This window comes from Piliocolobus tephrosceles, chromosome 3, assembly GCF_002776525.5.
Source record: "Piliocolobus tephrosceles isolate RC106 chromosome 3, ASM277652v3, whole genome shotgun sequence".
In the NCBI taxonomy this organism is placed as follows: domain Eukaryota; kingdom Metazoa; phylum Chordata; class Mammalia; order Primates; family Cercopithecidae; genus Piliocolobus; species Piliocolobus tephrosceles.
Window position 1 is genome coordinate 51,341,239 of NC_045436.1, and position 17,468 is coordinate 51,358,706.

Genomic DNA, 17,468 nt, shown 5'->3' on the forward strand with positions numbered 1-17,468 from the left:
ATTATCATTTATTTTTACCCTGATAATGCATGAATAGATTAGCCCTGTAAAAATGATAGTCTATCAAAATACATTTTACCTAGGTTGTTTCCATGAAAAATGAGAGGTAACCAAATAGCACTCAGAAAATGGTGAAAGGTTGCTGAGAACTGACAGCCAGGGAATGTTTAGAATCCGAGGAGCTGAGATTTTCAGAGATTTGATAAATCTGTCCAGCCACAGGATGCCAGTATTGAACCACTTTTTGTTTGATAGCATTTCTAGGGAGAAAAGAAAACATGCTCTTAAGGGAATGGTGAGATACACAGAAAGCTTTTTTCTGCCATCTGTGACAGAGTGGTTTATTCTTCTAGTGGGTTAGTTATATTATTTATTTACTTACAGAAACACAAGCTTCTCACGCGAGGAAAAAGGGGCAGATACCCCAATGACATATGTAAATACACAAAGAAAGCAAGACCTGGCAAACCTGGGCCAGGGCTCACAGCAGCCGTTTTACTTGGCTGTCTCTATTTATCAGCCAAACCTTGTCATGGAGTTGAGTAGGGTGACTGGAAGTGGGTCCCTCTTGCTCAGGGAGAGAGATAGAGGACAGTCTTATTTAAACAAAATCTTTAATTATAAAAAATCAGATTGAGAAACACCAGCAGAATTACTGTAATGCATCTTTGTGGACAGCGAATTTGCAACTCGAGAGTCCTAAAAGCATACGCTGCATACAGTCAGTCAAGATAACTTCATTTATGTTAAGTCACTGAAAGCTGAATAATGCATTTAACAGACTGTTCACAAATACTGTGGTGTGATATGCAAATTAATTAAGCTTCCCTGCATTTCTTAGGGGTCCAGACTATCTTCATTGTAAGGATAAAATGAGCTCATGCTTGTGAAAATATTAGTACCCTTAAAAAAATACTATTATTCTTATGAACACTTCCAGAAAGAAATGAGCTTGTGCTACATCAAAAATGTAGGCAATTTTTGCTGTAGTTCCCATGCTGGTACCAGGTATGGTTGGGTAAATCAAATTTTGCAAGGCCAGTTGTTGTTTCAAATTATTTCAAGAATAACACTGAACATGAAAGGTAAAGCTAAAAATACTACAACTGTTATTTGGTCCTGTACCTTACGGTTACTGAAAACACCAAATGCAGACTATTAACACACCTTTATTTAAAGAAAGAGTACCATGGGTTGATTATCCTTAAAGCCGAAAGACTGTTTTTGAACATGGATGTAGACATGGCAGTTGAATGCCACATGCTCTGCAGCTTTCCCAGGCAAGCAGGAAGTTTCCTTAAAGACATACTTGACTCTCTTGAGCACCGCTGTCTGGTCCACTGCTGTAAGATAATCTGGAAGGAAAAGTTGGTATGACTCCAACAGGTACTCATGGTCAAAATCAATTACTCCGTGGAAGCCTTCATTACGATGAAAGTCATTCAAATCCTGAGACTCCAAGAGAGATCACATAAACAAGACACATTGGATATTGTCAACGGGGCTGACTGAACACAAAGGAAGAGGAAAGATAGCAGAAAGTGTGCAAAACCAGAATAGAGATTCTATGACGATGTGCTACTGAATAATGGACCCAAACCAAGCTTTTAGGAAGGAGAACGACACATTAGGGAAGCAGCAGGATCTAAGTTGCTCCTCATTTGTCTGAATGGAGGCAGTGTTATGACATGCGGAAGTAAGATGTCTAAGATAGCAGACATCTGGGGATCCCTGAATATAGAGAGACACTTTTGGAAAAGGCTTTCGTGTTGGGTGTGGAGGGCAGTCATGGAGATTAGTTCAGGAGGCTATGGGCAGGATCTCTTTAGGGAGGCAGGGCTGGAGATGAGGTCTCTTTAACATCACTGCTTTTCACTTGGCCATTGCAGATGTCTGAGATCTCTTGTTTTTCTATTTGTTTGTTTTAAACTACTGTCACATATCCCTAGCCCCTTCTCTGTTTAAGCTACATTTTCTTTACAATTTATTAATATTTCCTTTTCCCCAAAATGCCTATTTTTTATAGAATAATTTTGTCATTTCCCTTTTCTGAAAATATGGGCTTTAATTGCTCTTGAGTGCTCCCTTATGCTGCACTTACATCTCAATGTAAAGAGTGGGCTGTGTAAAATACAGCTTATTTAGGAAACATTCACATAGAGTTTATAATTTACTGAGACTGTGCTGGGCCCTTTACAATTAATGTAGACTGTAAAACTAATGGGCTGAGGACAACATCTTGGACAAACACAGAAAGAAAAGGATGAAAAAAATACCTTTTTTTTTTCTGAGATGGAGTTTCTTTCTTGTTGCACAGGCCGGGGAGTAATGGCGCAAACTCAGCTCACTGTAACCGCTGCCTCCTGGGTTCAAGTGATTCTCCTGCCTCAGCCTCCTGAGTAGCTGGGATTACAGGCATGCACCATCACACCCAGTTAATTTTGTATTTTTAGTAGAGACAGGGTTTCTCCATGTTACTGGGGTTGGTCTCGAACTCCCAACCTCAGGCGATTCACCCACCTCGGCCTCCCAAAGTGCTGGGATTACAGGCATGAGCCAGTGTGCCTTGCCTGAAAAAAATACCTTTTTAAATGGCATTAAATATGGCTTGAAAGGAGCTATTACGGATAACAAGCCATGAATGAGGAGAAATATTCTATGTCCAGATGAAAGACTATCTGGGTCTGAAACCATCAAGAGGTCAGGCTCTAAATGGCTCCAGGACTAGCAGGACATTGAAAAGGTTCTGTAGGAATTCATTACAAAGATAAGAGGCAAACTGGCTGGGCTCAGTGATTCACACCTGTAATCCCAGCACTTTGGGAGGTGGAGGCAGGTAAATCACTTGAGGTCAGGAGTTCAAGACCAGCCAGATCAACATGGTGAAACCCTGTCTCTACTAAAAATACAAAATTAGCTTGGCATGGTGGCATATGCCTGTAATCCCAGCTACTTGGGAGGCTGAGGCAGGAGAATCACTTGAATCCAGGAGGTGGAGGTTTCAGTGAGCTGAGATCACACCATTGCACTCTAACCTGGGCAACAAGAATGAAACTCTGTCTCAAAAAAAAAAAAATAAAATAAAATAAAAAAGAGGCAAACAAGAATTAATGTCCCCAGAAACCAGAAACCAAGGTCATAGAGTTCCAGAACTGCTGAGATAAAATGACCTTGGGAATTATCTAGCCCAATGGTTCTGAAGGAAAAAAGGTAGGCCTCCTTCTGAACACTGGAGTCAGCCTCTCTTGAGATGTCCTCAATTCCTACATTTTTGTGTCTATCAGAATTACAGACTACTAGGCCCATCTTCAGTTTCTAATTTAGTAGGTCTAGGATTGAGCTTGCAAAGATGAATTTCTAATATGGTAGGTGATGCTAATTTTGTTGGTACAGGGATCACACTTTGAGAATCACTGATTTAGTCTCTCATTCTACTGATCAGGCATATTAGGCCCTAGGAGATAAGACAATATTCTCAATAATATGTTACAAGTTAGAGAATGAAAATTATATTCTGATTCTCCTTCTGATTCTTCTGAGGAACTGACTGTAATCTCATAGGTGCAAAAAGAATAAACCAATTTTAAGCTGAATATGAAGTGTATTTTTAAACATTTATTTATATATTGGTCCTACTGTCTCAAAATATTTTCACCCTTCAGGTCCATGAATAAAAATCCTATTTGAATACAAAATATTAATGTATTCTTGCTGAGAAGCCATCATGGGAAGTTACAGAAGTGACAAATAAATTAATTGAGCATGATAGGATTCTAATGAAATGAAAAATTCTTGAAAGTGCTCTATGAAGTAGACAGTTGTGTGTTTTTGGTATTCAACCCAAAATAATTCCTATTTTGCTGTTTTTATACATTTCTGATTTCCATGCATTTTTAATTTATTTTTCTTTCTTTGTAGAGAGAATAACCAGAACATTACAAATAATACTGGAAGTTGTACCAGAAGAAGAAAAGTTATGAACTAATGGACTTGAGATCTTGGCAATCTGCCCAAGGGGAGACACATAATAGGGATTTTTACTTCATGTTATGAAAATCCAGAGAATTACAACTTCGGTGATAAACAAAAGGAGTCAGTTATTTCTATTCATATATTTTAGCATATTCAAACTAATTTCTAAGAAATTTAGTTATAACTCTTTGTAGTTATAGAAGGCAAATATGCAGCTGTTCTATGAGTCACACAATTCTTGAGTCTCTGATACCTACCTATTGGGGTTAGGAGAAAAGACTAGACAATTACTATGTGGTCATTCTCTACAGCATATGTTAGCATAGCAAAGAACCTTCAAATTGAAGACTGTGATTTTTCTGTATATATGAGTTCTGTAAACATGGTTTTACACACTATAGATGACTATACTGTGAAAAGTGTTTTCAATTCTGAAAAAAAGCATACATCATGATTATGACCAAGAGGGGAGAAAGAAATTTATTTTACATTGACATTGCATTGCTTCCCCTTAGATACCAATTTAGATAACACTCATGCTTTAATGGATTATACCCAGAGCATTTTGAATAAAGGTCAGAGGGGATTGTTGAATACATTAAAGAAGAGTTTCTAGGGGCTACTGTTTATAAGACACATCCAGGAATTATGTTTGAGTAAAATATCCTTGAGAATTTATTATGTCAGATATTTTGTCATTCATTATCAGGAAGTTTTAGTTATCTGTCATTTTTTTTCACATGAGTTTGATCAGGAAAGTGTATAACACATCTTAGAGCAAGAGTAAGTTTGGTATTAAATCCTCTTAAGAACAACCGCCTGTTTCACTAATAACTTACCCCTGATGAGTATATCTAAACATATGCATTTTTAAACCTTCAAATTACATTGTCAACATGAGAGAAATCACCAACAAAGAAAATGTTCAAAATAATAGTCCCATATCTGTAATGATATCTACATGCAATGTTAGTAATTCTGAACAGTTTTTTAAATTTATGGCTATTTTTACATCATGATGAATTTTGACAGTTTGTGCATTTTCTTTATACATTTTATATTCTGTTAAAATATCTCTTCAGATGAAACTGTCCAGATTAATTAGGAAAAGGCATATATTAACGTAAAAATTGAGAAGAAATGTCACCGCTAAATAAGATTTACAACTGATGTTTCTAGAAAATTTCCACTTCTATATCTAGGCTTTGTCAGTAATTTCCACACCTTAATTATCATTCAACTTGCAAAAGAGATAACTGATAAGAAGAAAATTGACAGAATGAGAATCTGTGGATGAGTGTTTTTGTTCAGAAGATGTTGTTATGCCAGTATTAGAAAATATTGTGGGCCAGGCATGGTGGCTTACACCTGTAATCCCAGCACTTTGGGAGGCCGAGGCAGGTGGATCACCTGAGGTCAGACCAGCCTGACCAACGTGGGGAAACCCTGTCTCTACTAAATATGCAAAATTAGCTGGGCATGGTGGCGCATGCTGGTAATCTCAGCTATTCAGGAGGCTGAGGCAGGAGAATTGCTTGAACCCAGGAGGCGGAGGTTGCAGGGAGCTGAGATGGTACCACTGCACTCCAGCCTGGGTGAGAGACTCCATCTCCAAAAAGTGTACGTGTGTGTGTGTTTATGGTGGAACTTACAAATGAGAGCAATATAATGATGAAATTTTCAACTGTTATTTATAAACATCTAAGGTAAAATGGTTAGTCATGGTCAGAGTATGTTTCATCCTTTAATTTTTGTGCATTTGAAAATAAGGATTTTTGAAAGAATTATACCAATTAAAATTATTAAAGGCAAACATAGAGTTCATAGAATATTGTCCAAAGTATAAGTGATGACCTATAATTTGGAGCATTTCCAATTCAGTAATTTCAATTTTGCTCTTGAAAATATTTAATATATATCAAAGACTGACATTTCTTTAGCCAAACCTAACGTTTGGGTCTCTAAGTGAATTTATAATAACTCCTTCCTTCCTTAGCATAGGGCTTTCAAAATTTGATTTATAATTCCTATTTCTAGTAAATATTGTTCATTTGTCCACATCTCTCCCTATCATATGTTGCCGGAGGTAAGAATTTCTTTTATATTCCTATTTTTTTCCCCCATAGACTAGGCTCATAGAATTTAAACAAGCAAACTTTTCCTGAGCTTTTTCTTGCCAAATGAAAGAAGACTGGTAAATTCTCATAGAGAGGTTTGTGCAATTCTTGGCTATTCCTGGGGTTAATGTACTTATATTCACAGTGGCAAATTGGTCTCAGAATTTAATTTATTTATTTTTGATTTGAATTTCTCTTTAAAAGTATCAATTTAAAAGGTAACTAGAATTATTCTTTCTCATTTTCAAAAGTGATTTTTGCATTATTAAATTTCCCTGCCATTGTAATGCCATTTCAAGCAGAAAAAAGGTCAGCCAGTAATTAAGAAAAAAGTGATGGAGATTAAGTCATATTTTGGCTTATTTTTAGGACTCATCATGAGAAGACACAGAGTTCCTTTAATCAGGAAATTAATATTCATAATTTTCATTCAAAACGGTAGTATGTAAAGCAGATTCTCATTCAAAAACTCTCTTGCACACTTATTTATATATATGTATGTTTTTATATAAGTAATTTTTTCTCATTTTTATACAATATGCACACACACACATGCACATACTACTACATGTGCTATACTTGTACTTTGTACCATGCATATTCAAATGTTTATATACATAAGTTTATTATAACACTAAAAGTAATGAATACTGTTTAAAGTAACTAATATAGTATTTTTTAATTTTTGTGGAGATGGATTCTCAAATACTTAATTGTGATTTTAAAAGATCCAGTAAAGACTTCTAAAGCTAAAACACAATTTGATTTTAAAAAGAATGATTCTCCTTACACAATTATAAATATTTGCAGTAAATATTTTCCTCATAGTACTGTTTTGACCCCATTTAAAAAGTATTAGATTATATTCCTTTGATCAAATGAAAACTGAACCATTATAAATGGTTAGCTGAAAGTAGACCCTATTCTTGTCCTTCTTTAGAAGAGTAAAGATTTGTCCTAGGGAAGATGGCTGACTTCAGTTCCAAACATGCATATGCATTTAGACTGTAGGGCCTCAGCCCTGTGGACCCAAAATTTGGACAGTTTATTAGGTTACATTATCAGTGCGTGGCGGTTTCTCGAACACTAAGATATTCACGTTGAAACAGATTTCCTGTTCGTCTTATGTGTCTGGTAAAATTGTTTCCCCAGCTACAATTTGACTTATCGATAGAGGGTTAACAAGAGTATAATTACATAACAGAATTCCTCATGAACTGTAATCAGTCTACAGGAAAATCATTATTTTATCTCGATTTGCAGATGAATATACTGCTAAGAAAGGGAGCAACTCTGACCTTTGTTAAAGCTGACCTTTTGTAATTGCGGTATAAGTTATGAAAAGATAAAAAACTGAAGGCCAGAGAATCAGGAAATGAAAGATAGTATGTGACTGAAGGTAACAATATTTTAATGTTATGCAATATAGTCAGAGAAATATTAAAAATTAGTTGTTTGCTGTGCATAGGTGGATCTCCCAAGAAGTTAATGAAACCTAAGCTTCAGTGCCTCTCACTTAGACATGTTCCATTCGAGGTCCTGAACCTAACTTTGCATTAGGAAATCTGTATTAATTTTGTTGAAGAAGACCAGCAAAGTTGTTTATACTTCTACCCCCACAAAATCTGCATTGTCTATGTGAGTAAAGTAAAATAATTCCTATTATTTTTTTTCTATTAGAAATAAGTATGGAGGATATATTTTTAAAAATGTAAGTTATGAGTTAATTGAAATGTCCATATATAACAAGTGACTTTCTCATAATATATATATGATATTATATATAGGGAGATAGACTCACTTTCATCATATTTTATATGTTGATTCTGAACTATAGAAAAATAATAAATGGGATTTTAATTATAGCTCTTTTTCTTAGTTTGGAAAGAAATACAGAGAGATGTGGGATTTGAATGCCCATGAAAGAGATTTAATTTTACTTGAATATATTCTTGCTTCACTTTACCCTCCATAATATGTTGTACATTAGTGCTGATCAAGTTTACAGAGTTATGTTTTGCTTTCCTAACCATTCAAAGTCAGGAATTAAAATATGGCATTGTATAGCTGGGAGGAAGTTCATAGTGTATATAAATTAGAGTAGATAATGGGTCACCTTGATAGTTTCTGTTTACATTACTTGTATATAGGCAAAATAATGATTACCTATACATGTATTTAAGCTTAATTTTCCCATAAACAGTATTTTAAATCTATGTTAAAATAGATAATACCTAAAAGTGTGATTTTTAGGTAGTCCTTAGTTTATTAGTACTGTACTTTAAAAACATTTTTAAATAAGCCCGGCACAGTGTCTCATGCCTGTAATCCCAGCACTTTGGGAGGCCAAGGTGGGTTAATCACCTGAGGTCAGGAGTTCGAGATCAGCCTGGCCAACACGGTGAAACCCCATCTCTACTAAAAATAATACAAAAATTAGCCAGGCATGGTGGCAGGTGCCTGTAATCCCAGCTATTTGGGAGGCTGAGGTAGGAGAATCACTTGAACCCAGGGGACGGAGGTTGCAGTGAGCCGAGATTGCATCATTGCACTCCTGCCTGGGGGACAAGAGTGAGACTTCATCTCAAAAAAAAAAAAATTTTTTTTTAAGTAATAGCTAAAAGTATGATCTCTAGGTAGTCCTTAGTTTATTAGTACTGTACTTAAAAATGATTTTTAATAGTCAATTTTGGGATGTAATTATTTCTTTCCTTGTATTTTCAAATTAGTTGGTGTCTAAAAATAAATGTTTTGTCTAATTTTAGATCAGGTATACATTCACAAAAGCATAAATCATGGTCTCACAGGAAATTCACCAATTTTCCATATGTTATGAGATAATTGTCCTTTCTACAACCTCATAACAATGAATTTATATAATTACCTAGATTTTCTTAGGGTGAATCTACCAATTAGTTTTATTTTCTTGGTAGTTATTTTTCTCCCTCCTCTCTGTTACTATTGGCCTTAAAACACACAGAGGATGGTTACAGCATCCTAATAGCTATCTGTTACATGTGTGTGTTTCAGCGTACTTGAATCAAGCGTACATTTATAGTACCAATAACCACCTTTACACCTTTACAGCTAACAATTTTGTCACAAAACTGTAGAGCATTAGGCATCTGAGAGCCATACAGAGGGCCACACTTGTTCCAAAGTGAACATACTTTTTTTCCTCAACATATACACTACTGATTTTTTTTTTTAAAGTATGACTTTCAAGTGAATTAGTGTATTGGTTAGGAGAACTGCTTGCTAAGTCCTTATTACCTCTTGTTGAAGCCTCAAAAAGCCATGCTGAAAGCCAGAGGGAAAAAAAGAGTAATGCACAGGTATCTCTTTTGCAATGGTGACTGTATTTTGAGTACCTTGTGTGACAGGGTATTTCATACCACATGTTGTGGGAAAACCTATTAGGCCTTTGCATGTTAAAGCTGTATAATTTGTTGGGTTGTGAGTGGTCTGACTTAAATGTGTGTTATAAAATTTAGACATCAAATGTTCTTTCTAATTAACTTTATTAGATGCATAGTTAGAAGCACAGTCATATCACACTGGGAGGCAATGCAATGTGGTTCCCTGGTTCTAGGTTTGAACTGTCTTATTTCAAAGGATTTCTGAATTAATTTTTCCCTAGAATTTCTCCTTCATTCCAAAGTAGAAACATACTTTGAAGAAGGAAACAGATTGTTCCCATGAATGTATGCTTACACTTGAAACGATCTATGTTAAATGACTGTGCATATGAATTATTTCAAGTACTACCCCAAAGAACTTTCTTATTGCTCTGAAAAGAAGAAAAGCAATGTAAATCACTATGATTATTGCACAAACTACCAGAATTCTGCAACAATTTTAAATAATCTGATCCTCTTTTTGGAGAAAATTGTTACCTAATAGTTTTTCCTCATGAATGTTATTACTACTGGTATAAATCAAATTTCTATAAATTTCCTACTTAAGTCTTGAGAACTGGGTTCTTCCTTTGATGTTATTCATGTTCAGAAAGGAAATAACACTTTACTCTTTTAGGACAGTTCCTAGAATCTATAGTAGTATCAGGATATATTTTGCTTTAAAATATATTCTGGTTATTTTGAATACAGACATTGGCTCCAAATTTTCATCTTTGCACAATAGTAATGAGTTTTCACTAGAACTTCTCAACGTTTGGGAACTTTGCAAATATAAGCATCATATGTGTTAAGACTGTATCATTTAATGCTATGAGATACATTGTTTTCTCCCTATGCCAAACAGGTGAACAAACGTAGTTGTTTTTTACTGATACTAAATGTTGGCTACCTGTGATTTTATAGTATGCACGTGTCAGAAAAAGGCAAGACAAATGGCCTCTTGTACTGAATACTTGGGCAAACTTATTGGGTCTTAATTTTCTGACAGGATTTGACTCAATATTTGTAGAGCTTGCGTAGAATAGATTACATGGTAGTGATGCACTGGTAGAAATGGTTTTTAGTTGTTGACTGAGAATTCATCTCAAGATGAATCTTTTATGTCTTTTTATTGTAAGTATATCTGGATTTACTTTATGAAGATGGTTTTAGAAAGCTTTGTCTAAAAGTTTGACCTAGGAATGGTAACTTCATTTTCAGTTGCCAAGGGGTAGAATAATAATACGTGTGTTGTTATGTTTATATTAACATATTATTAGGTACTATCTATGAATGTATTTCAATATATTTCATATTCTGTGACAAGCATTTATAATTTGCAACAGTGGAATCCATTTAGCCCAGTGGGAAAGTCTTGGAACTCAGGTTACCCTTGAGGGTTATGCTGGCAGCCATCTCTTTGATCTGTGCTTAAACTGTAATTTATAGACCAGCTAAATCCCTAACTTGGATCTGGAATGCATTAGCTATGACCTTGTACCATTCCCAGAATTTCAGGGGCATCGTGGGTTTGGTCTAGTGATTGAAAACAGAAGAACGGAGAGATCCAGCTGAGAAAGAGTGATGCTCAATATCCTGACTGGTCCTCAACTCAGGCAGAGTTTCTTCACTCTGGCATTGCGATGATGAAACTTAGTAAAGGGGATTGTGTGTATTTTATACAAATTTAATACAATGTCTTATATTGATTGATAAATTCTTAAAGAGCAAAACTGCACTTTATTTCTGCATCTACATTCCAATCATATTAGTAGAACTAAGATATTTATCTATGAAGATATAAACAGTGCAGAGAGACTTTCATCTGTGGATTGCATTGTTTCTTATGGTTCCTTGGCACTGATGCCTGTGCAAGCATGTAATATGTCAATAAAATGGATTCTTCTATAGCTAAATGATTTCCCTCTGGGGAGAGTTCTGGTACCACAATCACAATGCCAGATGGTGTTTATGGGTTATTTGTGTAAGTGGTAAGATACTATGAAATAAGTGTGTTTTCATCGTATGGAAACTCTTGATGCATGTACTTTTGTATGGAATAAATTTTGGTGCAATATGATGTCATTTAACTTTGCATTGAATTGAATTTTGGTTGTATTTATATGTATTATACCTGTCATGCTTCTAGTTGCTTCAACCTTTTTATAACCATTTTTGTATATATTTTTACTTGAAAATATTTTAAATGGAAATTTAAATAAACATTTGTTAGTTTACATAATAAATATCATGTTTTGCTTTCTTTTTAAGTAGTGTATATTCATTTAAATTGAAGGCCTTAGTTTTAGTGACTGAATTTATCTATCACTGATTCCATGAGTTTGTTGGAGCATCCTACTTCACACCAGTTTCCTGTACTAAAAACTGAAAGTGTTGGCAGACCCAGTCTCCTGGAAACACTCTTCTTTCTCATGGTCTACATCCGTCTGTCCTCTGGTCTGAAATATCTAGCTCCTGTTCTATTTCCACCTGTACAAGTTCAAAATCTTTTCATTTCATGCCTTTAACAAGAATTTTGTCTTTTGTCTCTTTACACTCTCACATTTTTCCCCAGAATGTTCTTCCTGAAACTCAAATGAGGTCAGAATTTTCAATGGTTTCACATTTATCTATTTATTTTTTGTGTATGGATAAAATTCAAACTCCTCCATATAACACATAGGGCTTTCCATCACCTGTCCCCTTTCTTTCTCCAGCTTTCCACATTCTCGGCAGCCATATTAAATGTGTTCACAGTAGTTCAACAGCAACAAAATATGATGCCATTATTTCTCTTTACACAGTGAAGACTCTTATAGGAATTATATTTTCCTCCCCAACTCCCATCGCCTTATTCCACACACAGATAACTTCTACCCAACATTTAAAATTAAGTTCAAAAGTAATCTATTCCAGAAGTCTTCCCCAAGTTGTTTTAAAACCTGACACCTGAACTCATTCATCATCTGGAGGCCATCTGTTTTGTAGAACTCATTTAATTGATTTGCTGGACTCACTTTTCTGCCTGAATTTGCTGATTTTGTCTTTTGCCAACTGAAACTTGGTAGGTGCTCAATGTTTATTAAATGTATAAATTCAGTAAGTGCATGTATGAATAAATGACATTCATTAGGTTGCAGGATAAGCTTTTTTTATGATTAGCATAGAAACAGGTTTTGTTACTCCTAAATTTAAGCAATCCATTAGATTCTATGGAAATAGATTTTCTATAAAACCTACCAGCAGAACAAAAGCAAGCTGACTGGGAAATTTGAGTCAGTGTCTCTTTTTCTCTACCACCACAGGTAGGTAGGTAGGTCCTGATGAGGGAAATACTCAGACAAATAGCCTATTATGAATCATTTAGGTCCCTACATTCTTGATATAGTATCTTTTTCATATATCTTGGAAAAAAAATGGTCTGATATGTAGAGCAGAAAAAACCCTAAATTTTTGATGATCAAATTTTACTTGGAAATAGACATGGGAGATTAAATAGCACTTTTCCCTGGGTAAAATGTTTTGGGAGAACAATGAAAAAAGAAACCAACTTTGGCACCTATTAAATTTTTACAGTTTTGAAAATAAATGCAAGCCATGAGATATACAGATATATTTATTTAAAATTAATAAATATGGCATGTATTGAATGAAAATATATAATGTCTAGTAATTTGTTTTTAAATTGTCATTAGGCTTTTAAACATGCCGGTTCAGGTTTAGATAGACTTTTGTAACTGGAATACATCTAAACACTTTTTCTTAAACTTTTAGGCAATGTCTAATTTATAAGGATTTGAGATGATTATGCATGCTGGGACAAGCAGGCTTTGGGTGGGTAAGCGTACTGTTGCTTTTGTCTCTACATGCCCTAACAATTACATTTGCAGACTCCCTAGAGATCTGACTTTGAAAGTCAGGCCTGTTTTTTTTTTTAATGTTCTTAAGCTTAAGAACACCTGGTCATCAGTGGACAGTGGCTAAAACTATGATCTAAAAAAACATGTGATGCTTGAAAGAATTCAGAAATAAAAATATAATTAGGATTCAATTCCTTACGAATTTTAGCTTCTAACATTTATTCATCTCTGAAAGGCATAAAATAGGATTTTGGAGGTGTTAATGCAGGCTAAACACTACAAACATTGAAATAACTCTCCAGCTATGATAAAATAACTTAGCAAGTGTAAATGAAGATAACCCTAAGAGAGGTATGGGAAAGTTAGTTTCCTCTAGTTTTCGTTTTTATTGAAAATAAGATAAACTAATTTTACTTTATGTAACATTGTCATTATGGTCACATATTTTGTTTCCTAAAATCTAAGGACACCATAAAAATTTATTTCATGTTCTGAATGTTCTCTTTTTAATTCTCACATTGCCATGTTCCTTTCATAATTTGTTACTCAATGATCTACAGTCAAAGTTTAATTCTTCGTTCATTAATTCAGCAAAAATTAACTCAGCACTTCCCATATGCCAAACGAATATTGTAAGTGCAATGACTGACAGTTTAAGGAGTGCCTCTGCCTCATGAACCTACCATCTAGTTGTGGGGAGAGGTGCTTTTTCTTAATCCGTCAAATGTGTAGTCACAAATTAGGATTAGTCTCAGGTGCTGTAAGACAGTACAGCCAGGTGGATATGATCTGGCCTGGGAAGTTGGCAAAGACTTTCTTGAAGATGTAGTATGAGTTGCTATTGAAGGATGAGGGCACATTAACCAGATAATAGGAGGCAGGGTGAGGAGTGTTACAGGCAAAGTGAATGATGTGACAATAGCCCTAAGCCAGAATAATCCAGGCTTGTTTAAGGAAATAAATGAAAGACCAGCACAACTAGAGTATAGTGGCAAAGTACAGAGTTCACTCTAGGAGGAGCAAGCGTAGAGTACTTATTAGGCAATAGTCTAGATTTCAGTTTTTACCAATATAATGAAGCTAGCATAGACAAATGAAATATACATTTAATATAAACTGAACTTTATCAAAATTTCAAATATTTCCTTCTCACATGTACATAGAATTTTTTTAAATAGTAAAAAAAACGATTTAAGTTTTATTTATTTTTAAAAATTCTTATATTTTACCTTTGTAAACTGCAATGGGCTTAAGATACATATTTGGAAAGAGAAAATAATTGAAGGAATTATATAATTAAGAAATGTGGGAAATCTTATTTCTAGGAATTTTACCATCATCTCTCCTTAGCGTGTTTCCCTCCTCTCTTCCAAGTTAGATTATATCTGATCTACATTGTTAAACACTCACTGATTATTACCTCTAATATTTGTGATTTTTAAAAAAGAAATACTCTTCTGGTATTTTGATTTTTTAATCTAATTTTAACTTCTAAAATTTCTTTCTTTATTTATTTATTGAGACACAGTCTCACTCTATTGACCAGGCTGGAGTTCAGTGTCACAATCTCAGATCACTGCAACCTCTACCTCCCAGGTTCAAGGGATTCTCATGCTTCAGCTTTCTAAGTAGCTGGGATTACACGTGTGCGCCACCATGCCTGGCTAATTTTTGTATTTTTAGTAGAGACGGGGTTTCACCATGTTGGTCAAGCTGGTCTGGAACTTCTGATCCCAAGTGATCCACCTGCCTCGGCCTCCCACAGTGCTGGGATTACAGGCGTGAGTCACCATGCCCAGCCTAAAATTTATATTTTGTACACATGAAAATACTAAACAAAATCTAATTAATATGATGTGCTATTAACAAAGTTATTGTCTCTCAAGGCATTTATTTGATTTTAATGGTTTACTATGAAAATCTTCAATATAATAAAATTATTTAAAGCTTTTTCTGATTCTTTAGAGACCCAGAGAATGATTTTTTTCATTTTTTTCCTACTCTTCATAATTCACAATAAAAGTAGCTCCTGTAGCAAAAGAAGAGTAATTTTGTTTAAGGGATTAAAAAATAGAGAAAATATTATTTTAAATTATTTAAAGAAAGTTTCCATGGAAAACAGGGAAGTCTATGATACAGTTTTCTCATACTCAAATTTCTCTTACTTGAAATGTTATTGCCAGATTGTTTTCTATGCATTTTTAGTGATATACTGATTTCTTTAAAAGAATAATTTGATATCATCCAGGTGTGCCTAATGATAAGAAAAAGCTAATGTAGAAAGTCTACAATTATTAGTAAAACACTTTTTCAAATTAAAGCTTTCAGATTTCAGTGAAAGAATATTGAATTAAAGAACTGAAAGGGCAGAAGAAATTGAACAATGGTTCAATTTTGTAGTAGATGTTATTTATCATTTTTATTAAACTTTGTATTAGCTATGTGCCTTGTATTGACTAGGATACTCTTCACCTGTAACTATGAATAAGACAGGTGACAAGCCTTACTTCCATTTTGGATTAAGAAAATGAGTCCAAAGTAAGTAAAATGGCTTGCCTAAAGCAACAGAGAAAATCAGAGGTCAGAGCAGATTTTGATTATCAAATGACTCAAATTTCAAAGTGTTGAATCAAGCCATCTCTTAGGTGAAGGCAATTACTTAGTTTTATTTATAAGGCAATCAATTATTAAATCGTATTTTTTATCTACTATATGATTAACAATGAATTTTATGATGTAGGAAATGTACCATGGTTCTTCAGCCCTAGGAACTCACAGTAATTCAGCTTGGATAAAGATGAATCTATAAAACCACAGGAATACACAAACAATTTAATATAGTGTATGATTAACTGGAAACTATATGTTATAATTGTAAATAAGTTAATGGATAAGAGATGCTGGGCTTTGCTTTAGTCCTTAAATATTTGGAGGTGATTGACAGGGTGGTAGAAGTTGATTTCGGATGATGATATATGTGTGATTTACAATTTCAGTAAAGACATATAGCAAAAGTGGACCATGCTTTTGGTTTATAAAAGAGTTAAGTCCAAGTAGACTAGAGAATAACAAATATGAAGAAGTTGGTTGTATTATATTCACTTATGACAGAGCCTTTAAAATAGGGAAAATAATTTGATCTGAAGACAGAGGTCACTGAAGGTATTTTTGGCAGGAATAATGTGGTCAAAGTGGCAACTAAGCAAGGTTATGTTGTCAGCTCTGCCAGAGAGATTATAAGGAAAAAATCTAGAATCAGCAAAATATAGCTGATGAGCTTTTGCAATGAGCAGGTATGAAGAAGTCTAGCTTGGGATTAGTGATGAAAGCAGATAAATGAAACATTTGTGAAGAAAAAACCAAAGGACTTTATGCCTAACTTACTAGAATAAGAAGAGGATGAGTCATTGTGACTCTGAGGTTTCAGCTGAATGAGTTGATGATTAGAGAAGTATGTGACTGAAACAGGCATGCTTGGTGATAAACTTCTGATTTTCCTTTATGGAATGATTGGAGATTGGCACACATTTCCATTTGTGAAGTGCTGAATTTGGGGTGGTGAAAATTCCATCGGGGGCTGGGCACTGTGGTCCATGCCTGTAATCCCAGCACTTTAGGAGGCCAAGACAGGTGGATCACTTGAGATTAGGAATTCGAGACCAGGCTGAACAACATGGTGAAACCGGTTCTCTACTAAAAATACAAAAAATTAGCTGGGTGTGGTGGTGTGTGCCTGTAATCCCGGTTACTCAGGAGGCTGAGGCAGGAGAATTGCTTGAACCTAGAAGGCAAAGGTTGCAGTGAGCCAAGATCTTGCCATTGCACTCCAGCCTGGGCAACAGAGACAGACTCCATTTCAAAAAAAAAAAAAACAAAAAAAAAAAACAAAAAAATCCACCTGGATATTTTCCCAGATTATTAGATTACAGGGCAAAAGCTCAGGTGAGAGGACGGGATTCTAGATACACACTAATGTTAATGTTCTTGAGAAGGCTAATAGCACTCTTTTCCACTGGGTCTATTAATCAATTAAGATGTACATCAAAATTATAAGGCAGATAGAAGAACAAAATATCCCCATCACACAGATATAGCTAACACAGGAGAATATGACTTATAGC

General features: G+C 34.7%; 1 protein-coding gene across 1 annotated transcript in view; it reads left to right on the forward strand.

The window, feature by feature from the left end:
- The window catches only part of SLC7A11 (solute carrier family 7 member 11), a 74,325-nt gene extending 68,735 nt beyond the window's left edge, over nucleotides 1-5,590 (forward strand). Inside the window, exon 12 of the mRNA XM_023226007.2 lies at nucleotides 3,919-5,590. Within this exon, the coding sequence (XP_023081775.1) occupies nucleotides 3,919-3,980 (62 nt within the window). The 3' untranslated portion in view covers nucleotides 3,981-5,590. The remainder of the gene's footprint in view (nucleotides 1-3,918) is intronic.
- Nucleotides 5,591-17,468: the final 11,878 nt, after the last annotated feature.